Source organism: Abrus precatorius, unplaced genomic scaffold, assembly GCF_003935025.1.
Source record: "Abrus precatorius isolate BTA unplaced genomic scaffold, Abrus_2018 Scaffold10, whole genome shotgun sequence".
Classification (NCBI taxonomy): Eukaryota; Viridiplantae; Streptophyta; class Magnoliopsida; order Fabales; family Fabaceae; genus Abrus; species Abrus precatorius.
This window is the reverse complement of record NW_020874292.1, coordinates 27458885-27478583: the sequence shown is the minus strand read 5'-3', so window position 1 is coordinate 27478583 and position 19699 is coordinate 27458885. Positions and strand designations below refer to the sequence as shown.

The following is a 19699-nucleotide window of genomic DNA, read 5'->3' as shown; positions in this document are numbered from 1 at the left end:
CAAAGGTGAGACAAACTGCATTTGTTGAATAATCTCAGGGAACCTCCATGGATCATTAATATCACTTCGTATCAGATTGTGGTATAAAGGGACACATTGCACTTCATCAGTTAATGTTGTGATTGCATCTCAAATCAAACGGCTTCCCATTCGACAAATAAAATTCACTATCAATCTTTTTATTATCATGCCAGAGATTATTATAGTCATGAAAGATTTTAATACTCATTCTTTGTCCAGTAGATTTTTGTTTTCCTTCTATTTTGTCTAAAGAAATAGGTGTTGGTCATTACCAAAAGACAATAAAAAGATTTGACTCTTATTCAATTCTTGAATTTCAATTCTACAGTGCACGAAAAGGAACTTGCTCGATCTACACTACAATGTGGCCATGTAAAATTTATTTACATTATTGTCTGTCAACAAAATAATGAAATTGAAACATTTGAGTCTTGCCTCTACATTAAACTAATGTCACCTTGCAGTAACTTTTTTCACTATGATTCGCTATATGCAACTATTTACTCTTTAAAGCTTACCACTAAAGCTGTACAAAGGGGTGAATCTTAATTTGTATCGCACTTCCTGTCCATTTAAACCTCATGCTGCCTTGCGTGCTGCATGGTAAAGCTCCAAATAGTCAAGAGCAGGCCGGTTCCAAGACCAGTCTTGCTCCATCACTCTCTTGCATAACGTGTTGAACCAATCACGGCCATCGTACCATGCTGATATTGCTCTGAAAAAATCCATAAAATTAATCTTGCAATAAGAAACAGCAGGACTTCAGATATACAGAAGTCCTTGAGTGCATGTGTGTGGCAACAACATGAAAGATAAAACAGTTCAATGTCAAAAAATGAAAAAATGCATCCTGCTTTTGGTTTCCCCCCTGTCCGGGCCAAAGCCAATTTCCAAACCTCTTGACCCATGAAAATTTCAATATAAGAAATTCAGCATACAGTTTTCGTTTCAAAGGATTTTGTATGCAATGTTGGGACACCTAAAACTTTTTTACAATATTATGATATTAAGGAAAAGAAAAACATGTTTCCAGTTAAAATCAATCACATCTTGCAACAAATTAACATACCACTGGCCCTTGTGTATGGGATCTTATCAGGTCTCCTGCCATAAATATGATTTTGGAAGGACTTTTAGACTACTAACCAAGTTTTGAAACTTTAAAATCTACCTTGGATAACTACTAAATTAACTTCTGTGTTTATGCCAACTGTTACATTTTGTTTTTGGTTTTCCATATTATGTCTTCACCTGGTAAATAAGAGACTCGTCTACCAAGTATAGTCTGGTGTCAAAAAAGGACAACCTTCTCAAGTCTCAATGGTATTTTTTCCACACATAAATTTCAGGATTGAAACCAAAACCACATGCTCAAGGGACCTAAGCCTCTTCCACTCAAACTAACATACTGTACCATGTTTTTTAGAGTGGTGGCATTGGCAAATTGATGTTTTTCATGATATAACTGCCATAACATGGCACATAACTCACCTATTGAGAGCATAATCAACACCTCCAGCATCAGCTCCATCAAAACTAAATCCATTTGTCTCAAGACCTTGTGCTTGTGCTCTATCCTTATCATGATCAACGTCAAATACTGTATCATACAGTCCTGCAAAATTAGATTAAGATGAATGCCAACTGAACCAAAACAAAGCTGAATAAACTAAAAAAATTGAAAAGATAAAAAGTATTCTACATATAAATTTATATAGGCTAATGGTCAATGTAATTTCAGGATCTGCATGTTGACCATAACATTTAAATGAATTATAATTTATATTGTTGACTAAATATAAAGCATGTGCAAACCTCCAGTTTTTCGAACAACAGGTATTGAACCATATCTCATTGCTGTGAGTTGAGTGAGTCCACATGGCTCAAAGATTGAAGGAACTAGAATGAAATCAGCACCAGCATATATCTAGAATAAATAATAATAATAATAAATGAGTCAGTCGCACAGCAAGCCATATGTTGTACCTGTATATCTAATAAATAAAAAGTTACCAAAGGTTTTTTGAGTTTCATATGTTACCAAATGTGAAAGAGGCTCATCATATGCAAGGCAAAGTCTAGCACGATCATTATGGGAGGAATGTAAATGATTGGCCAAATTCACAAAATCATTTTGGATACGAGGATCTGGAGCTGAACCAAGTAATACAACCTGCATATCTTTTTACAGTCAAGACATCTACTTAAATGCAACATTTGTAAACAATTCCAAAATTGAACAATAAAATCTAATAACTAATTCAAATACCTTATTTACCCTGGGCTGAAATAATGAAAATTATCAGCACCTATTTGAAGCATAAAACTTTGCCTCAAGAAGGGTATAGGGTAAGGTGGGTTCCAAATTTAAGATATCGTACATCCTGAACATTGATGCTAAACCACTTTACTCAAAAGCTGAAACTGATGTGGAGGCTAAAAACTGGCCACCTATCTTTAACACAAGGGTGATGAGGATTGAACTCAAGAGTCCAAACAATTTAAAGAAGATTTAATACCACATTAGTTGTCAAGTAACCACTTGGCCAAATATCTTGAACCATGAAGTTTCTATCAAATATCAAGTATGATCACAAAATGGTTTTGGTAATGATATAAAAACACTAGTTAAAATGTTTATTTGATTTATTATCCCATACCAAACCACTATTATGTAGGCAACTATAGCATTGCTGCTGCAGACTTCTATGTAAAAGAGAAACAGAGTAATACCTGTCCACCACGTTCTAGGGTGCGCCACATGGCATGTTTGATGAGATGGATTCCTTTCTGATGAGTCAGTCGAGTAATTATTCCCACTAAAGGAAGATCGGCTTTTTTTAAACCAAGCCTTTGTTGCAAGGCTTCCTTGGCAGCTCTTTTTCCTTCAACAACATTTTCTGAGGTGTATGATACCTGGTGATGTGATATTGGAACTAGTCATAACTGAATTAGTAGAAACTAAATAAAATAACTTGTATATAATATGTACATGCACAATTATAATGGATGGGGTTATGCTAATGACTCATGGTAGTGCTTACTGAACTCAACATACCAGTGTTAAACACTGGATTCAGACAAATAGAGAAGAAAATGGATTTTATTTAAGAATCCCAACCCAAATTCACTATCAATGTGATACCTGAACCAGGTAGGTGAGAACAGCAAACAGTAATAGCCCAGGGTGATTTGAGAGCCCCAGAATCCCTCCCACTAAATCAATTTCACCACAAGAGTCCGCTTTCTCTGCCCCAATTCCCCTATTTACTATTTAACTACCTCTTTAACCAACTGTTAATTACATACAACTGCAGGTAGTCACAATTAATTCAGGGTGCTGATCCCCCGTGTGCTTCCTGTTGCTTGACATATCCTCCCCTAATAGGTGGTCTATCAGAATCCATCAGTCCATTTGCATTTAAGAAGACTTCCACAGTAAAACAACTTTTCTATGTTAAACTCAGATGGGCATGTGTGCAGTTGTGCACTGTAGCAACTGCAACAGTTGAGCAGAAGCATAATTGAGGTGGATATATTCTGCATATTATTGATCCATCCCAAACACTCCCAAACTTACAGCATAAAGATGATGCAAGTGACTTCACTCTAATCAATATAGGGTAGAGTCAGTCACTATGATTATCCAAAGGAAGTAAAAAGTGATGACAAACACCATTCATCAGCATCTTTCTAGCTTAAGTTTTTAACTGTGGTAAGTAAACAGGTTTGAAGCAGCCACAATGTTGGGACTTAAATTTGATAACTATACACCATTTTAGGCATGCAAAAAGACTAAGAATAGATCTGTGTATATGTATACTTACAGGAATAAAGTTATCATTATACGGGTCCCATATATCTGGGTCAATTCCATTTATTATACCATGGAACTTGTGAAGATGAGGAGCAACTGCAGGATTCCCAGCAACCTCTCTTGAATATGTGGGGGAGACCTTTCAAACATGCATCATAAAGACATAAAATCAGTCAGCTTCTCCGTCAACTCAAGTTACTGATTCAGTTTAACCTCCAAAATTCTAGTTGTGTCACAATTTTATAAAATTCATATTATAAAGGGGAAATACTTATTTGAAGTAGATTTCAAGGAAACAAGTGGCCAATGAGAGATCCAATCAAATTCTGGACAAGAAATGCTATTACTTTTAAGTGCACTATCACAGACAAACTTTAACATGTATTTTTTTTTCTCTACATTAAATTTATCTAAAAAAATCCAGCACACAGTTCTCTCCATGATCCCTGAAGAAAGTTTGTCCACTTGTGTCAATTAATTTTTACTTGTAAAGAAACACCATCAAGAACATCTAGATAGAAACTGATTCTTTCTAGGGAAAAGAAGATTAAAACAAAAATGAACAGTTCCATCTGACTATGTCAAATCAGAGCTCTGTATATAGACGTTATTGGTTGGAATTGAAATCCAATAACATAGTAAGTTCAGAGCTACACTCATAAGTTAATTCAACAAGTTCCATAGTCAGAGTCCAAGTTCTGAATCCCCGTAGTTGGATGGAATCCAAATACCCTGAAAGTTAGGGAAATTGAAAAATTTAGAGCCTAATCAGCACTTACAGTAGTAGCCTTGTCTGCACATGCCATAGCTTTTCCAATGAAGTGGGCTCCAAATTCAAGGTTATGAATTGTGAAGACTACTCGCGCTTTACTAAGCCCGTAATGTGTATAGTTGTCCTTAAATATCCATGCAACTGGAGCACTCGACCAATCATGGCAGTGGATGATATCCTGAAGATTGGTTAGAGCTAATTAAAATACATCCCTGACAACCATCTAAAATTAAATATTTTTTCTTCCAAAAGGTGGGATGATATACATTGTTAAACCAGAGATTGCATGCTTTATACAAATGGAATGTTAATTAAATCTTAAATAGAAATAACCCAAGTGGGAAAGCTGATCATTGGGAAAGGTGCAGCATACTTGCAAATTTAGAATGATATTCTGATAAATGGGTGTTTCTCGTGTAATACTTATGATCATTTCATGAATAGGAAATTTTTTTGCAATTATGGATATGCAAGCATGTAAACAAAAAACATAGATCAACGATGTAAACAATGAAAATGTAGTTAACGTGTTAAAAACAGAGACTTAGTGGCAACCCCTTCCCCCCAAAAAAATAAAAAATTGGAAAGGTGTCGATACTTGCATATATAGATTGTATTTTGAAAAGCATCTATTTCTTGTGTAATATTTTTGGTCGATTTGAGAATAGGAAGTTTAGTTACAATTACATATACATGCATGCAACTACACAAGACAGGCATAAATCAACAACGTAAGAATGAAAAAATAATTAGTGTGTAAAAGTAGGGACAGAAATATCTCTTTACTCTTCTAGCTATTAATGACTCTCAAATGAAAAATTGCATGTATATCATAATTTTGAAGACTAGTGAGATTTGAATTTGTTTAGTAGCCAAAGGATAGAAACTTTTCCATTCTGTCAGTAAAGGATGTTACTTGGAAGTTATGACATTGAGAACTCTTAATAAAAAATAGAATAAAATAAACAGCTCAGTCACTAGTCAAATAATAAGTCTTACAGGATGAAATCCATTTTGGAGTAGAAATTCAAGAGCAGCATGACAAAAAAAAGCAAATCTCTCTGCATCATTCCCACGACCATATACACAACCAACCTGAAAAAATCTGTAGGAAAGAATATTGATTTGTAAAGCTTAGTTCAATTTATGAAGCATTTGAAGTTTTCTTGTCATCTTAATGGCAATGTTCATACAGGGTAAATATGCAGTTACCCATAAATAAAAGGGAAAAAAGAGCAGAAATGATGAAATAGATACACTTCTAGGTATATAATATAATGGTTGCATATAATCACAATTATAGTTTCACACTCAATGCCAATTTTAGCTAACTCCCAACAATAAACAATAATCAAATCTTATCTCATTAGGTGAAGTTGACTACATGAATCACATGATGCTATTGAATTCAGTCAAAAATCAAAATTGCATAAATCTGGTTAATCAAAATGTTTCTCTCAATAATTTCATTTAAAATTCTTTTGGGTCTCCCTCGATCTCTCTTTATCGATTTAAAAATCATGTAATTCACCTTATTGCTAACGCTTCCAAAAGTCTTTTTTATATATGAACGAACCACCTTAAATAATTTCTAGTCATCTATTTCATTATGAGTTACTCCAATATTCTTTAGGATACAATCATATTGTATCTTATAATTTCTCGTGTGTTTACTCATTCATCTTAATATTCTCATTTATGTCACTTCCACTTTTTTCTTGTGTTATTCCTTTGAAGTTTAACATTTAGTACTATTAGGACACTTGGTTGCTTTACTCATAATGCTTCAAACAAATAGAATCCCAATAGAACTTCGTTTTGAATCTACCATAGCTATTCTGTTAGGTCTAAGTCAATTGGACCCCATTAAAGAGATATATCAAAGGAAAAGGGGTAAAATGGGAAGAATGAGCCAGGAGGCCGTTATGCTAGATCCTAACAGATTAACAAATTAGCATACGTGGCAAGGAGGGTGGGGAAAAGGAGAGTGGCAGGGAGAGAGACATTATATAGAGGTTGAACACTCAGCCAAGGATAGGATTTATCTGGGAGGTCATTTGGGGTGTGGCTGCTGCCATAGGATCTAATTTTGTCATTATTATTTGCTTTTGTTATTTCATTTTCTGTTGTACTGTCAGGGTATCCCCTGAGGTTTCTGCGATTAATTCCATACACGTACTCAGTTCCTATCATGTTCACTTTGATGATAAGGTGAATATTTTGAGAGGAATATTGTTAGGTAAATACAATATGTTAGTTACTTGTTAGTAATTACAATATTTCAATTAGTTAGCCTAAATTTAGTTAATTAAGCATGTTACCTATAACTAAGTAGAAGGGACGAGGAGAAAAATATCTTGTGAAGTTAGAGAAGAAAAGGGTCTTTGGACACTGGGAGAGAACTATGTCTCTTGATTAGAAAGAGCTTGCAAAATGAGTTACCAAGCTCATTTGGACCAATCCGTTGTGGGTGATAAGCTTTAGCAGATCAAGTAAAAAACATAATTTAATTTGAGCTCACAAAAATAATATAAAAGACAGATAAAGTGACTTTTTACAAATTGTTTTAGGCTTATCCTATATCAGGCTTGATCGGATTGAATTTAAAAAGTCTAATTTTAATTTGGACTCAAAATTTAAGGCTCAAACCCTATATTTTATTGGACAAATTTAAGCAAGCCAGGTTGCCAAACCCATTTTGTTGGCTCTAATTGTAGAAGTGGTGCTAGTTTTTGTTGGATTACCCATGATTTGAATTCATTATACAGTTTCAGAAAGATACACCAGCAGTTGACCTTCAAATACAATTCAGGTTAATATCTGAAAAAGTACCACATTAATTGAACAAATTTATCCTGAATACTGTACAAATTTGGGTTTAACAGCTATGAAATGGAACTTATGAACTTCACTCAACCCAACCTTACATGTTACTCAAATATTTCAGCCTCATCTTTGGTACTAACTAAGTTTTGAATTTATTGAAAGCCTAGCCAGCAAGTTGCTTATATGTGCCTGATCACCAAGATTCCTACTTAGTACCCAAAATCTTGGGCACTTAAAAGTAGTTTGTTAGGATGAAGAGAGTAGTTTGTTAGAAAAATGATTAGTAGTTAGTTTGAATAGGTATGTTGGCTTTTAAAGTATTAGATATAAGGAGCTAGTTTAAATAGGAGTCAGGAGAGTGTAGACGAGAGAAGGGTTATCATTTTAGGAAACCAAGCATTAGCTTTGTTGCAGAAAGGGAAGCCCTTGGAAGGCAGAATCTTATCCTTAGGTTCTTTCTAATTCAATAAACTCTGCCAAAGCATTCTTTTTCCTTTTTTATTTCTGTTTTTCTTGTCTTTCCCTCCTAAAGACTGAGAATTCCTAACATCTACACATAGCAACTCGTGTCCCAACTCCCAAAGAATACAAGCTTTTAAGATTGCCATCAAGCAATTTTGTTATAATATTGTTCAAGTTCAATTATGTGATTGTCGTAACCAGAATATTTTGCATGCTATCTTAACATGGATATTTCTCTAACCTAGAAAGCTGATGTTAAAAAAGGTATTTGTCCAAAAATAACGAACATAAGAAGCACTTAATTGACATACATTAGAGAAAAGTATGGAGAACCAAAGCATTTACCCATTCTGAGGCTCCAAAAAGTAGACAGAGAGGCCTTCAACCTTTCCATGCCATACTTTTATTTCAGTCCCACCCCAGACATAGTTTTTGTGGCATCGAAAGTCCTTTACCTGCATTATAGCCCATGCATTTATCAGCTATTAAACACAATATATGCATATACCTTGAAAAAATGTTAAGGAAAGTGCTTAACAATAGCCATTATATCATCTAAAAGGGCCACTGATGCCGATGCTCAACAGCCAAATGTGAAGAAATTTACTCAACCAGTCATTCATTTCTATGCAGAAGCCCATCAAACAATACTTGTATCCCCCCACCCATGCAATTATTGACCAGTTTCATATGGAATATCAAACTGTAGCATTTTCAATGATCATTACAACAGCATGCTGTATTCAATGAAGAGTTAGGGACAGAACAGAAAACTCAAGGAATAGACATTAAATATCAAATGCAGAGTATAAGATGCAATATAAGTACCAAAGTAAAGTAGGGAAAAAACAACTTACATTGCTAAGGTTCAAACAGTCATACTTTGGAAGAATGATGTCCACATTGTGATTTAAATCCTGAACAGCCCGAGATAGACTAGTAACAACATCACCAAGGCCTCCAACCTACCATAAATGAATGAAACAGAAAAAAGTTATTTTCTGTACAAAGTTTTAAAAGAGGAAAATAGAATGAAAGCAAGGTAGCAAAATTGTAATTAAAAGTTAAAACAGAAAATATATCCTGAAACAAATTAGCACCTTAATTTTTCATCTCTAAAAATTCTCAAACTCCACTTTTAAAAAAACTTACAACAGATTTGTTGATTTATTTTTGGAAAAGACTGTTAGACCTTTGATTAGAAAAGTATATGTTAGGAAAAATAAAGGTGGGGCCCGAGTAAATAAAAATAATAATTGACTCTAATGCAGTTGTTACAATTGTTTTTATTAATTGAGAACAAATAGGGCCAAGGAGAAAGGTGGGGGGAGGGCAATTGATTAGACATTTGGGATTAGGCTAGGAGAGATCATCTCTCGAATTCCTGAAGGCTGATATTGTTGTAATAATTCTTTTTCTTTGTGTGAGGGTACCAAATCCCTAACCAGTGTTATCAAATGGCGGCCGTGGCGGCGCCATGGCAGTTCTGAAGACAGCTGTTAAACCGCCTCCGTTAGATGGCTGATTCAGATGGCGGCGCCATGGCGACCGTTACCCGCATGGCGGTAGCGACAGCCATGGCGGAAATCCTTCAAAAATGGCGGATTCGACAGTTTGGGCCCAAACCCGACCCGGCCCAACGGTGACCCGCGCAGAAATAAGGTTAGTACCCCTCTTCTTCGACACTCAAAGCCGACCCCATCTCAGATCTCTCTCTCTCTCTCTTCTAATCCCTCTCGTCTCCGATCTCATCTCCGTTCGTCTGGACTCTCCAATCCCTCTCATCTCTATTCGTCTCTTTGTTCTCCGACGTCGCACTCATCTTCCATTGCTGTTTTCTTTGACTTGTTACTGTTCTGCTGGTGGCTGTGACTGTTCTCCATCTCAGGCGACCTGAACCTCCATTTCCGGCGACCTGAACCTCCATCTCCGGCGATAGCAATCTTTTTTTGTATTTCCCTCTCTCTTCCAGTTTTTTTTTTTATTTCTTCCTTTCTGTTTTTCTCTTTCCATGGTTCAATTTTTTCTTCAACCACCTTTCTGTTTTTTCTGAGTTTATCCTCAAAAAAGCCCATTATATTTATTTCAGCTTCTCTTAACATGGCTCAACAAGAATCTTCATCATCAAGAGTTTTTAATCGATCCGACCCGGGATGGAAATACGCTCATTCATTGAAAGAGGGTGATACAAACAACATTGTATGTAACTTTTGTGGAAAAGTTATGAGTGCTGGAATTACTAGAGTGAAACAACATTTGATTGGAAAGAAAGGTAATGTGAAAGCTTGTCCCAAGTGTCCCGAAGAAGTTAGAAAAGAGATTGAGGCATATCAAAAGGATAAAGAGAGTCAAAACAACTTTGAAATGCCAAATGTGAGAAGCTTTGAAAGTGTAAGCTATAATGAAAGTGAGGATGAGGAGGATACCCAAACACATACTATTGCCATGGGTAATCAGAAAGGGCCAATGGATTTGTTTTGTAGAAAGCCAGAAAATGCAATTGAGAAAAGGAAAAAGTTAAAATCGAGACAAGCAAATATAAGAGAAGTTTGTGACAAAGAAGCCAAAGCAAGGGTCCATCAATACATAGCTCGATTTTGGTATCAAGCTGGCCTTTCCTTTAACCTCATTAAAATGAAGAGCTTTCAAGAAATGCTTACAGCTGTTGGTGATTTCGGTCCAAATTTACCAGTTCTAAGTTATCATGATATTCGAGTTCCACTTCTAAAGAAAGAGCTAGAATATACCGATTCCCTCATGAAAGATCATAAAGAGCAATGGAGCAAACATGGTTGTTCCATCACGTCAGATGCATGGACCGATCGAAAGCAAAGATGCTTGATTAATTTTTTGGTCAACTCTCATGCTGGTACTATGTTTGTGAGGTCTATTGATGGATCTAATTTTGTGAAGACTAGTGAAAAATTATTTGAGATGCTTGATGCTCTTGTGGAAGAGATTGGAGAAGATAAAGTTGTGCAAGTGATAACGGATAATGGAAGCAATTATGTCTTGGCTGGTAAGATGTTAGAAGCAAAAAGACCACATCTTTATTGGACTCCTTGTGCAGCTCATTGCATAGATCTTATGCTTGAAGATATTGGAAAGCTTCCTTTGATAAAGAAGACAATTCAAAGGGAAATATCGGTTGTTGGCTTTATCTACAGTCATTCAAGTACCTTGAGTTTGTTGAGAAATTTTACAAACAAGAGGGAATTAGTAAGACATGCAGTTACTCGATTTGCAACTTCTTTTCTATCATTAGAAAGGCTTCACCAAGAAAAAACAAATCTTAGAAAGATGTTTACTTCTGAGGAATGGTGTAAAAACAAGTTATCAAAGGAAGCTAAAGGGAAGCAAGCAACAAAAATTCTATTAAATCCTGTATTTTGGAATAATGTGGTGTATACTTTGAAAATCATGGCTCCTCTTGTCCGGGTGTTACGTTTAGTTGATGGAGAAAGAAGACCAGCCATGGGGTATATTTATGAAGCAATGGAGAAAAGTAAAGAAGCTATCATGAAGTCATTCAAAAATAATGAAAGTAAATATAAAGATGTGTTTGCAATCATTGATAACAGATGGACTTGTCAGTTTCACCGTCCATTACATGCAGCTGGTCACATTTTAAACCCAGAATTTTACTATGACAACCCTCAAAGTGAATTTGATTTGAAAGTTACAAATGGGTTGTATGATTGTATCAAGAGGTTGGTGCCAAGTCGGGATGTGCAACAAAGTATATTATTTGAATTACCAATTTACAAGAGTGGTGGTGGTCTCTTTGGTTCTGACTTTGCAAAATCACAAAGAAAAAGCATTGCTCCTGGTAATTCATCAAATTCTTCAATATTTTAATTTTAAAGTTATACTTCATCTTTAGAGTTATAATTTATCTTTCGTTTTATAGCTCAATGGTGGAGAATGTATGGACATTCAGCTCCACATTTGCAGCAACTAGCTATCAAAATTTTAAGCTTGACATGTAGTGCATCCGGATGTGAACGCAACTGGAGTGTTTTTGAGCAAGTAATTTTCTATCTCTCGAGCCTACTACTTTCTTTTAGAAATTAGAGAGAAACTAATTAATATTCTTATAATTAAACTCACGTTGCAGATTCATTCAAAGAAGAGAAATAGGCTTGATCACAAAAAATTACATGACTTGATTTATGTGAAATACAACCAACAACTTAAAGAACATTACAATCTTAAAGATGTAATTGATCCAATTACACTCAATGATATTGATGAGTGTAATGAGTGGTTGGTTGGAGAAATGGATGATGATGCTCTAGATGAGGATGCTGGAAATGACTTAGTTTTTTATGGTGATAACACTTTAAATTGGGCAACTGTTTATGAAGCTTCTGGAATTGGAGAGCCTACAACATATACTAGGCGCCATTCTAAGAAAAGAAAGAGTCCATCAAGTGGTATCACTATCAAAGCTGCAAAAGTTGCCAAGATCAAGGCATGTTCAATAACAAAAAGAAAAGAGAAAATAGTTCTTGAAGATGATGATGAAGAATTAGAAGATGAAAAAATGTCGGAAGAAACAGAAGATGAATTAGAATTTAGTCTTCCACAATCTGAAGGAAAAGAGGAGGAGGGATATGCCTTGGTGGATGAGAAAGAGGATGATTATGTTGGAGTTGAAGAAGAAGACTAAACTAATAATCTTTATTTTTATTGTTAACTTGACATTTGATAATTACATATTTTGTATTTAATTATACTTTGGATTAAAGGTTATGTTACATATATTTTGAGTTAATCATTTTTTATTATTTTCTGTGACCTATAGTATTTTTTTATATATTTTATTACATCCGCCATAACTCGCCATGGCGGCCGCCATAACTTTATGGCAGTTTTTTGAGTTTCCGCCATGAGCCGCCATCCGCCATTGATAACATTGTCCCTAACACAAAGGTTCAATAGCAATAATACATGAATCTTTTATTGATTTTGTCTTATGTTCTTCTTCCTTTGGTCTAGTTCTATCAACTGGTATAAATTTCTAATGGTACATATAAGAATAGAGGCTCTGTTTCTTCGGAGCTCAAGTTTGAGAAAATTCTTCAGCGGCTCAAGGATGACAAGCGAGAAATGAAAAAACTATTCGACAAAGTTATGGAAAACATCACTTGAAATGCAGAATGAGATGATCACAACACAAACAAAGAAAACAATTTGGAGGAAGACACAAGAAAGAGTCAATCATAGGTCAGGGGTGAAAGAGATCGATGGAGGAAACTAAAGATTCCTATATTTTAAGGAGATAATACATATGGTTAGGTGAATCGAGTGGAGAGATACCTAATTGACATTTCGAAAGAAGCTACAAGCAGTGTTAATAGCCATGGAAGGGAAGACATTGACTTGGTATCAATGGTGAGAGTATTGCACTCAAAACCCTAATTGGGACGATTTCTGATAAGCAATTATAAGAAGATTCCAACCTTCGATGTTGTAAAATCCATATGAAATGTTGAGTTTAAAGCAAACAGAGACTATAGAAGAATATCAAGGACAATTCGAGTTATATGCCGGTCCTCTCAGAGAGGCAAATCCCGAATACCTTATATTTTTAAATGGGTTGAAGGAGGTGATTTGAAAAGAATTGAAGCTACACCATTTAGGTACTCTACCCGAATTGAAGGATCAGACTTAGAGGATTGATAAGAAGGATATGTTACTCTCTGAAGAGGTTAGTGGTAATAACAAAGAGGTAGGTTCCTACAAGAACTACCCTTCTTCAAGAAAGGTAACTTGGGAGGTAGAAAATAAAAGTTTGAATGTCATAGGGGTTGACGGAACCAATGTTATGTTAGAGGTGATTCTAGCGCTTTTTCAGAAGGAGACTCTAATAGCCCAAAGTCTATGGGTTCGTACAGGGGCAGAGGGTTTAAGAAATATTTTATGCTAAGTGGCAAGAGAGGTCTAGAAAAGGCCTATTTTTATGTTTGATGAGAAATTTGGGTTTGGATATGGGTGTAAAAACAAGCAATTGCGGATTCTGTTGTGGAAAGAAGTCACCAATAAAGAAAAGAATGAATTTCATGACTTTGAAGAGAAAGGACTCCCTGAATTTGAAGTCATGTGGGAATCAGTTGCTACTATCCAGGAACATTTTCCACATACCTTGAGAATAAGATGAAACTTTGGAGGGAAGGAGAGAAGGAGAGGAGTATTATTAGACCTTTTATTAGAAAAATATATGTTAGGAAAAATAAAGGTTGAGCCTAAGAAAAATAATAATAATTGACTCTAATGTAACTGTTACAATTGTTTTAACTAATTGAGAATAAATAGGAGGATAAGAGAGACTGGGCTCTCGAATTTCTAAAGGATAATATTGTTGTAATCATTCTTTTTCTTTGTGTGGGAATACCAAATCCCTAACTCAAAGGATCAATAGCAATAAGACACGATTCTTTTCTTGATTCTATTTTCTGTTCTTCTTCCTTTGGTCCAGTTCTATCAAAGACTACCAAATGTAACCATCTGATGCAACAGCATATACCATGTTGGAAATGGATCCTCTCAAGTTGAATTTTCACACGCCATTGTTAGGTTGAAAATTTGTGTATATCTTTGTCGTCATAAATATTCACAAATATTAATAAGGATCAACTTCAACCCATTTAATGCTTCCAAAGAGAGAGAGATCCACACAAAATTTCTATATCACAAAGTCATGTGAAAATTCATGAGAGGGTTCATTCTCACTATAACATAACATGCCACAGGACAGTAAAATTTCTTAATAGTAAACTCCAACAATTTGCAGCCTTGGAAACAAAATAAGTCTTCACACAGCCATATCAATGATATTTACATAAGATATATGCAGTAGACTAGTTCACCTTTGCAATTGGGGCCATCTCAACAGCAATATGGATGATATGCAAAGGTGGTTCCTTCACAATACCTCCAAAAACAGGTATGTGATAATCCATCCCAAATTTGTTATCAAAAGCTCCACCATTTTCACTCTCAGAAAATACAAAGTCCATCATGTATGCATCCAGAGGAACCTTAACTGCAGAAACACAAAATCATTACACTTCTTCGGGAACAAGTGTCTTTTTTCTCGAAGAGAACAAGTTACTACTGACTACACTTTGGATGAAGTTTTATAACACCAAATCTGTAGAAGTATAATAAATCTTGAAACTCTATTTCTAATGATACAAGATCCCTAAACAGGGAATCTAAATACAACACAGGTAATACAGATTATAAACTCCATGCTGCTTTCTTTATAGCATTTGTGACAACAAACACTTAACATTCAGATTAAAGGCCAGCCTACGTCTTAGAATACACAAAGGGTGATGGTATATAAAAATTCTGCATGATTATATTTATCTTTAATCCATGCAGTGGTGGCATATCAAAATTTTTGTACAAAAATCCATATGCAATCAACTGGATCTGAACATCCTTTGCCACCTCTTTGTCTTCTTTAGTGTAGTTGAAATAGCATTATCCATGCACACAATATAAATTGACAACACAATAATTCATTCAATAGAAGGACCAGTAATCTGCTAACCAGAATTGTGCATCAAATATGATGATAACTTCAAAAGTGGTAACAAAATGTATTTGGAGGACAGATCATTAACCAAAATATATGAAGAGAATATAAAATCTAAATTAAGCAATGAAAGAGACATTAAAATCCTTGATATTACTAATTGCTGGAATACTATTGTTTAATAAACTTCCAAATGCAAACTATGAGAGGGACTCACCAGAGGCTTTGACGTGAGTGCCATTCTCTGCAGGCAACATTCTCTGAGGTGGCAATGGACCATTACGGTGAGACCAGCGATTGAATGAACATCTAAACCAAATCTCAGGTTTTCCATTCAGATTTGTGTTAGAGGAGTTATAAAATACGGTCACTGTGCTCCCAGCCTGAACATCAAGAGGGTCAGTGAAGACGATATGCTTTTGAGAAAGCAAAAATCTTTTCAAAGTTCTTTCTTTTGTTTCAGCTTTCATTTGTGATGTTTTTTCAGCCTGCAACAAGAATAGGATCAAATCAACATGCTGAGTGTTTATTAACTTGAATATCAAGAATGCTTAAATGAGCAAAGTAGTATTTAGCAAACAGTTATAGGAATCAATCTAGAACCACGCTCTGGACAAAAGATGAACTTATCCTCCATGCTCAGGATTAGATTATAAGAATACACTATCTCTATCTTTCTGTATATATTTACACAAAGGAGTACAAGAACGGAAACAGACAACTGAAAAGCTTGTTATTATGATTGACAAGTATCTTAGGTTAGTGCCTCAACATTACCATTTTGAAGTGATCTCAAGCAAGAACTAACCTTTGCACGTATTGCTTCCTCCCTTAACTTCCTCTCCTCCTGAAGTTTTCTGTATATTGACTGCTCTTCCTCAAGCCAAAAATGTTCATCAGGTGTAGCCATAGGGACAATAGTATGGAAATCTTGCTTATGATTGTTATCATACACTACTGCATTTCGGGGTGGACCATTGGCAAAGACCCAATCCAGGACAAGAGCTTGGTCAGGTACAACAACTGCATGAAACATAAAAATTTATCAAAAAGGGTGTTGTTTACTTCAAACTAATCCTAAAGAAAAGATCAAGTTTTAATGCCTCTTCTGAATCTGAACCAGCATTCTTTTGCTGACCTTCAAACATTCATATCTAAAACAGTTTAAAGAGTTGATGAGTCTAAACCCTACTCTAGAAGTAAACATCTACTGCTTCATATAAGAAATTTCTCTCTCTCTCTCTCTCTCTCTCTCTCTCTCTCTCTATATATATATATATATATATATATATATATATATATATATGAAATTTCATCCAAACATAGAAATCCAAAGCAATGAGTTAGAATTTAGAAATAATTGTGTAACTTCTAGTGTTCAAGATTCAAAATTCTCATAAAAGATTTTAAATAAAATGATTGGCATAAACATCAATATCCATGTCAAATCTGCAACCTTTTCATTTTTAAATTAAAAGATGGACATGGCAGATCAATAAAATCAAGTCACTTCAACACTGATTCTTCTATTCGATAAAAAGGGTACTTCAGAATCATGTGTACAGTCATACTATTCACCTATTGCATCACCATCTTGTATCCGCACATTCCACAATATATTAATTTTTTTTAAGTCCAGTAAAAGATTAATTTCAGAGAAATGACTTTGCATCGAAGATAAAGAATAGATATGTAAAAGAGCATACCATCAGCGTACCACCAATCACCTCCTTTTAAAACAGATTTGACAAGCCTTTCAACAATTGATAATCCATCCCTCCAATTATTGTGCCCACCATGAATCCATATTTCATTAGCATGTGCAAGAGGACCTGAATTTTTGTTATAATATAATCTGACCAAGTCCTTGCCTTTAAATTCACTTGGTTCAATATACCAAACATTATCAATGGATTTTGCAGCTTTTTTCATCATTTGCGACAATGTTGCTTGCATTCTGTCAACCTCCACCCTCGCTTGTGACCTGTCAGCTTCCTTTGCAACTCTGTCTGCTTCCATTCGCCTTTGCTCTTCAGCTTGTCTTTCCCTTTCTGCCTGCTCCATAGCAAGTTTTTCTAATTCTTTACGTTTCTCCTCAAGCAAGAAATCTTCAAATGCTAATGCATCCATTATTCCACCTTCAATAGGTATGCAGAAGTCTTTTCGGTCATTATTGTCATAGACATTTTGTCCATTGAAGAACACAAAGTCTACTTTGTAGGCTTCTTTTGGCACATGTAAGTGGCAAGACCACCAATCACCTTTGAAATTTGTTTTACTCAACCTAATGGTAAAAGATTTCCACTTCCAATCATTGAATGCCCCCATGATCAGAACATCTGGTTCCTCACTTAGTGTTGAAAGGTTTCTGTTAAGGAAAAGTTCTATATCTTGATCAGGTTTAACCACAGTAGGATATACAAACAGCTTGGTCCCCTGTGAAAATTTTTCCTCTGCAATCCTCTCTATTTCATGCTTGCGCTGATTTGCTTCCAACTCTAACTTCAACAGCCGAGAAGCTTCCTCATTTATTCTATCATCATCAGCAGTGCTTGTTTCCTTGACACCTTCCTTGGTTATTTCATCATCAGTGTCAATACTTGTTTTTTTAACATTTTCATCAATTTCCGCATGCTCTAATGACCCTTCTTCAGAATCTATAACAATCCCAACATCCCCATTGTAAGGAATTTCCTCCTCCTGTAACTTGAGAACCTCAACATCCTCATCAATTATAGAAATGTTTCCAATTTCTCCATCTTGGTTGCTCCTAAGAACACCCACTGAGTCATCTGCCAATGCTAATTCACCCACATCCCCATCAATTTCATCAGTTCTATCTACAACCTCAAATTTCTCCTCCAGGGAAAATTCAGCTGCCCCTTCTGTATCAGCATCAATATTCACATCAACTGTTTGTTTATTATCACCCCCTGAAACCTCACTAACTACTGGAGTTAATGAATCTCCCTTCTTGACTCTTGTATTCTTCTTACCCCTGTTCTGGTTGCTTGTTCCAACAAAGCCCTTTGAAGCAGGGCCCTTGGGCCTTGGAATTGGCACCTTCTTCTGTTGTTTCCTCCGAGAAAAATCTACCAAAATATATATAAAAAAAAGAAACTCAATCATAGAAAACCTAGCTCATAAGTTCAAAGGAACAATCTTAATATGACTTCATGAAGCAACAAATTAACCAAAAGAAAATAAGGTAACTAACAAACCTGCACTGGCACGAACGCAATAAGCATCAAAACCTGCTTTGCACGGTGAATACTGAAACAAAAAAATAAAAAAATAAAAAATCAACATATTCATATTTGCCATCATATTAATCCAAATAAAATTATTTAAAAAAAAAAGAAGCAGATAACAAAAGTTAGATACATAAAACGTAAACGTTACATAGAATAATAACACAGCAATTACTAAGCAACCACTTACAACCGTTACTGAATGTCTAGGGTAGAAGCCAGAAAACGACTTGAACTTCAAAAAGCCACCTCTGTCGGGGAACACCGCTTTGCAGTTTAGTTGCCAAGACAACTCCATAGTCCCTTACGGTTGATTCCAACAACGTTTCTTCGTGTTCTACTTCTATTTTCACTTCGGGGTGAGCATTCGATCAATGATCACTGTGCTAATAATTTCATGATCTACAATCAACCTTCCTCAGAATCTGTGCACCAAATCCTAAAATAATAATAAAATATTATATTAAAATAAAAAATGAAACAGAAAACAGTGAAAATGAAATGGTTGATACATGCACTTGTAGTTGTGCGGCGGTGCCAATCTCTTTGAAGCGTTTTGATTTTAGTATCTGAGTCTCAGCCACACGACATATGTTAAGCTTGTTGTTTGTTATGTCATGCTTAGACACTCATTTGTTCATGGGAGTCACACGCATCAACGGTCCAAAATCACTTATATTTGAGTGGTTATTGTACGATAATGTTGTCCAATTTCATGTCTCTCTCTCTCTCTCTTGTCATCTACGTTAATTATTAAAGTTCTGCCAACTCAAAAATAAAATTGTTTTTATATTAATTATCTGTCGATATTATGTTAAATAAACATAAGATTACAACTATAGTATAATAATATATGATTAATTGAAGTTTAAAAGTGTATCGATGTTGGAGATTTAAGGGTGAGAAGCAAGAAATCGATGAGGATGTGACAGTGAGGACAATCATGGTGCCAAATTCTTCATTGGTATCATTAATTTGTAGAACGTTTTGGTTAGGGTCAC

General features: G+C 35.2%; 1 protein-coding gene across 6 annotated transcripts; it reads right to left on the bottom strand.

Moving 5' to 3' along the window:
• Positions 1 to 270: 270 nt before the first annotated feature.
• Positions 271 to 19348, bottom strand: LOC113862343 (starch synthase 3, chloroplastic/amyloplastic-like). Of its 6 annotated transcripts, XM_027495448.1 has the most exons (18): positions 19211 to 19297; positions 18889 to 19123; positions 18669 to 18720; positions 18444 to 18539; positions 17154 to 18332; positions 16256 to 16470; positions 15665 to 15935; positions 14771 to 14946; positions 8756 to 8863; positions 8244 to 8353; positions 5610 to 5715; positions 4618 to 4788; positions 3849 to 3977; positions 2755 to 2937; positions 2063 to 2194; positions 1837 to 1948; positions 1513 to 1636; positions 271 to 736 (listed from the first exon to the last, which is right to left on the bottom strand). In XM_027495448.1, exons 2-18 carry the CDS (start codon positions 18994 to 18996, stop codon positions 601 to 603), a joined length of 3408 nt encoding a protein of 1135 aa, XP_027351249.1. In that variant the 5' UTR covers positions 18997 to 19123; positions 19211 to 19297; the 3' UTR covers positions 271 to 600. The 6 variants fall into 6 exon arrangements, 4 of the variants coding, with proteins under 4 accessions (XP_027351249.1, XP_027351240.1, XP_027351235.1 ...); XM_027495439.1 differs by having other exon boundaries at positions 17154 to 18539; positions 18889 to 19137; positions 19211 to 19348; XM_027495434.1 differs by having other exon boundaries at positions 17154 to 18539; positions 19211 to 19345.
• Between the last annotated feature and the right edge of the window lie 351 nt (positions 19349 to 19699).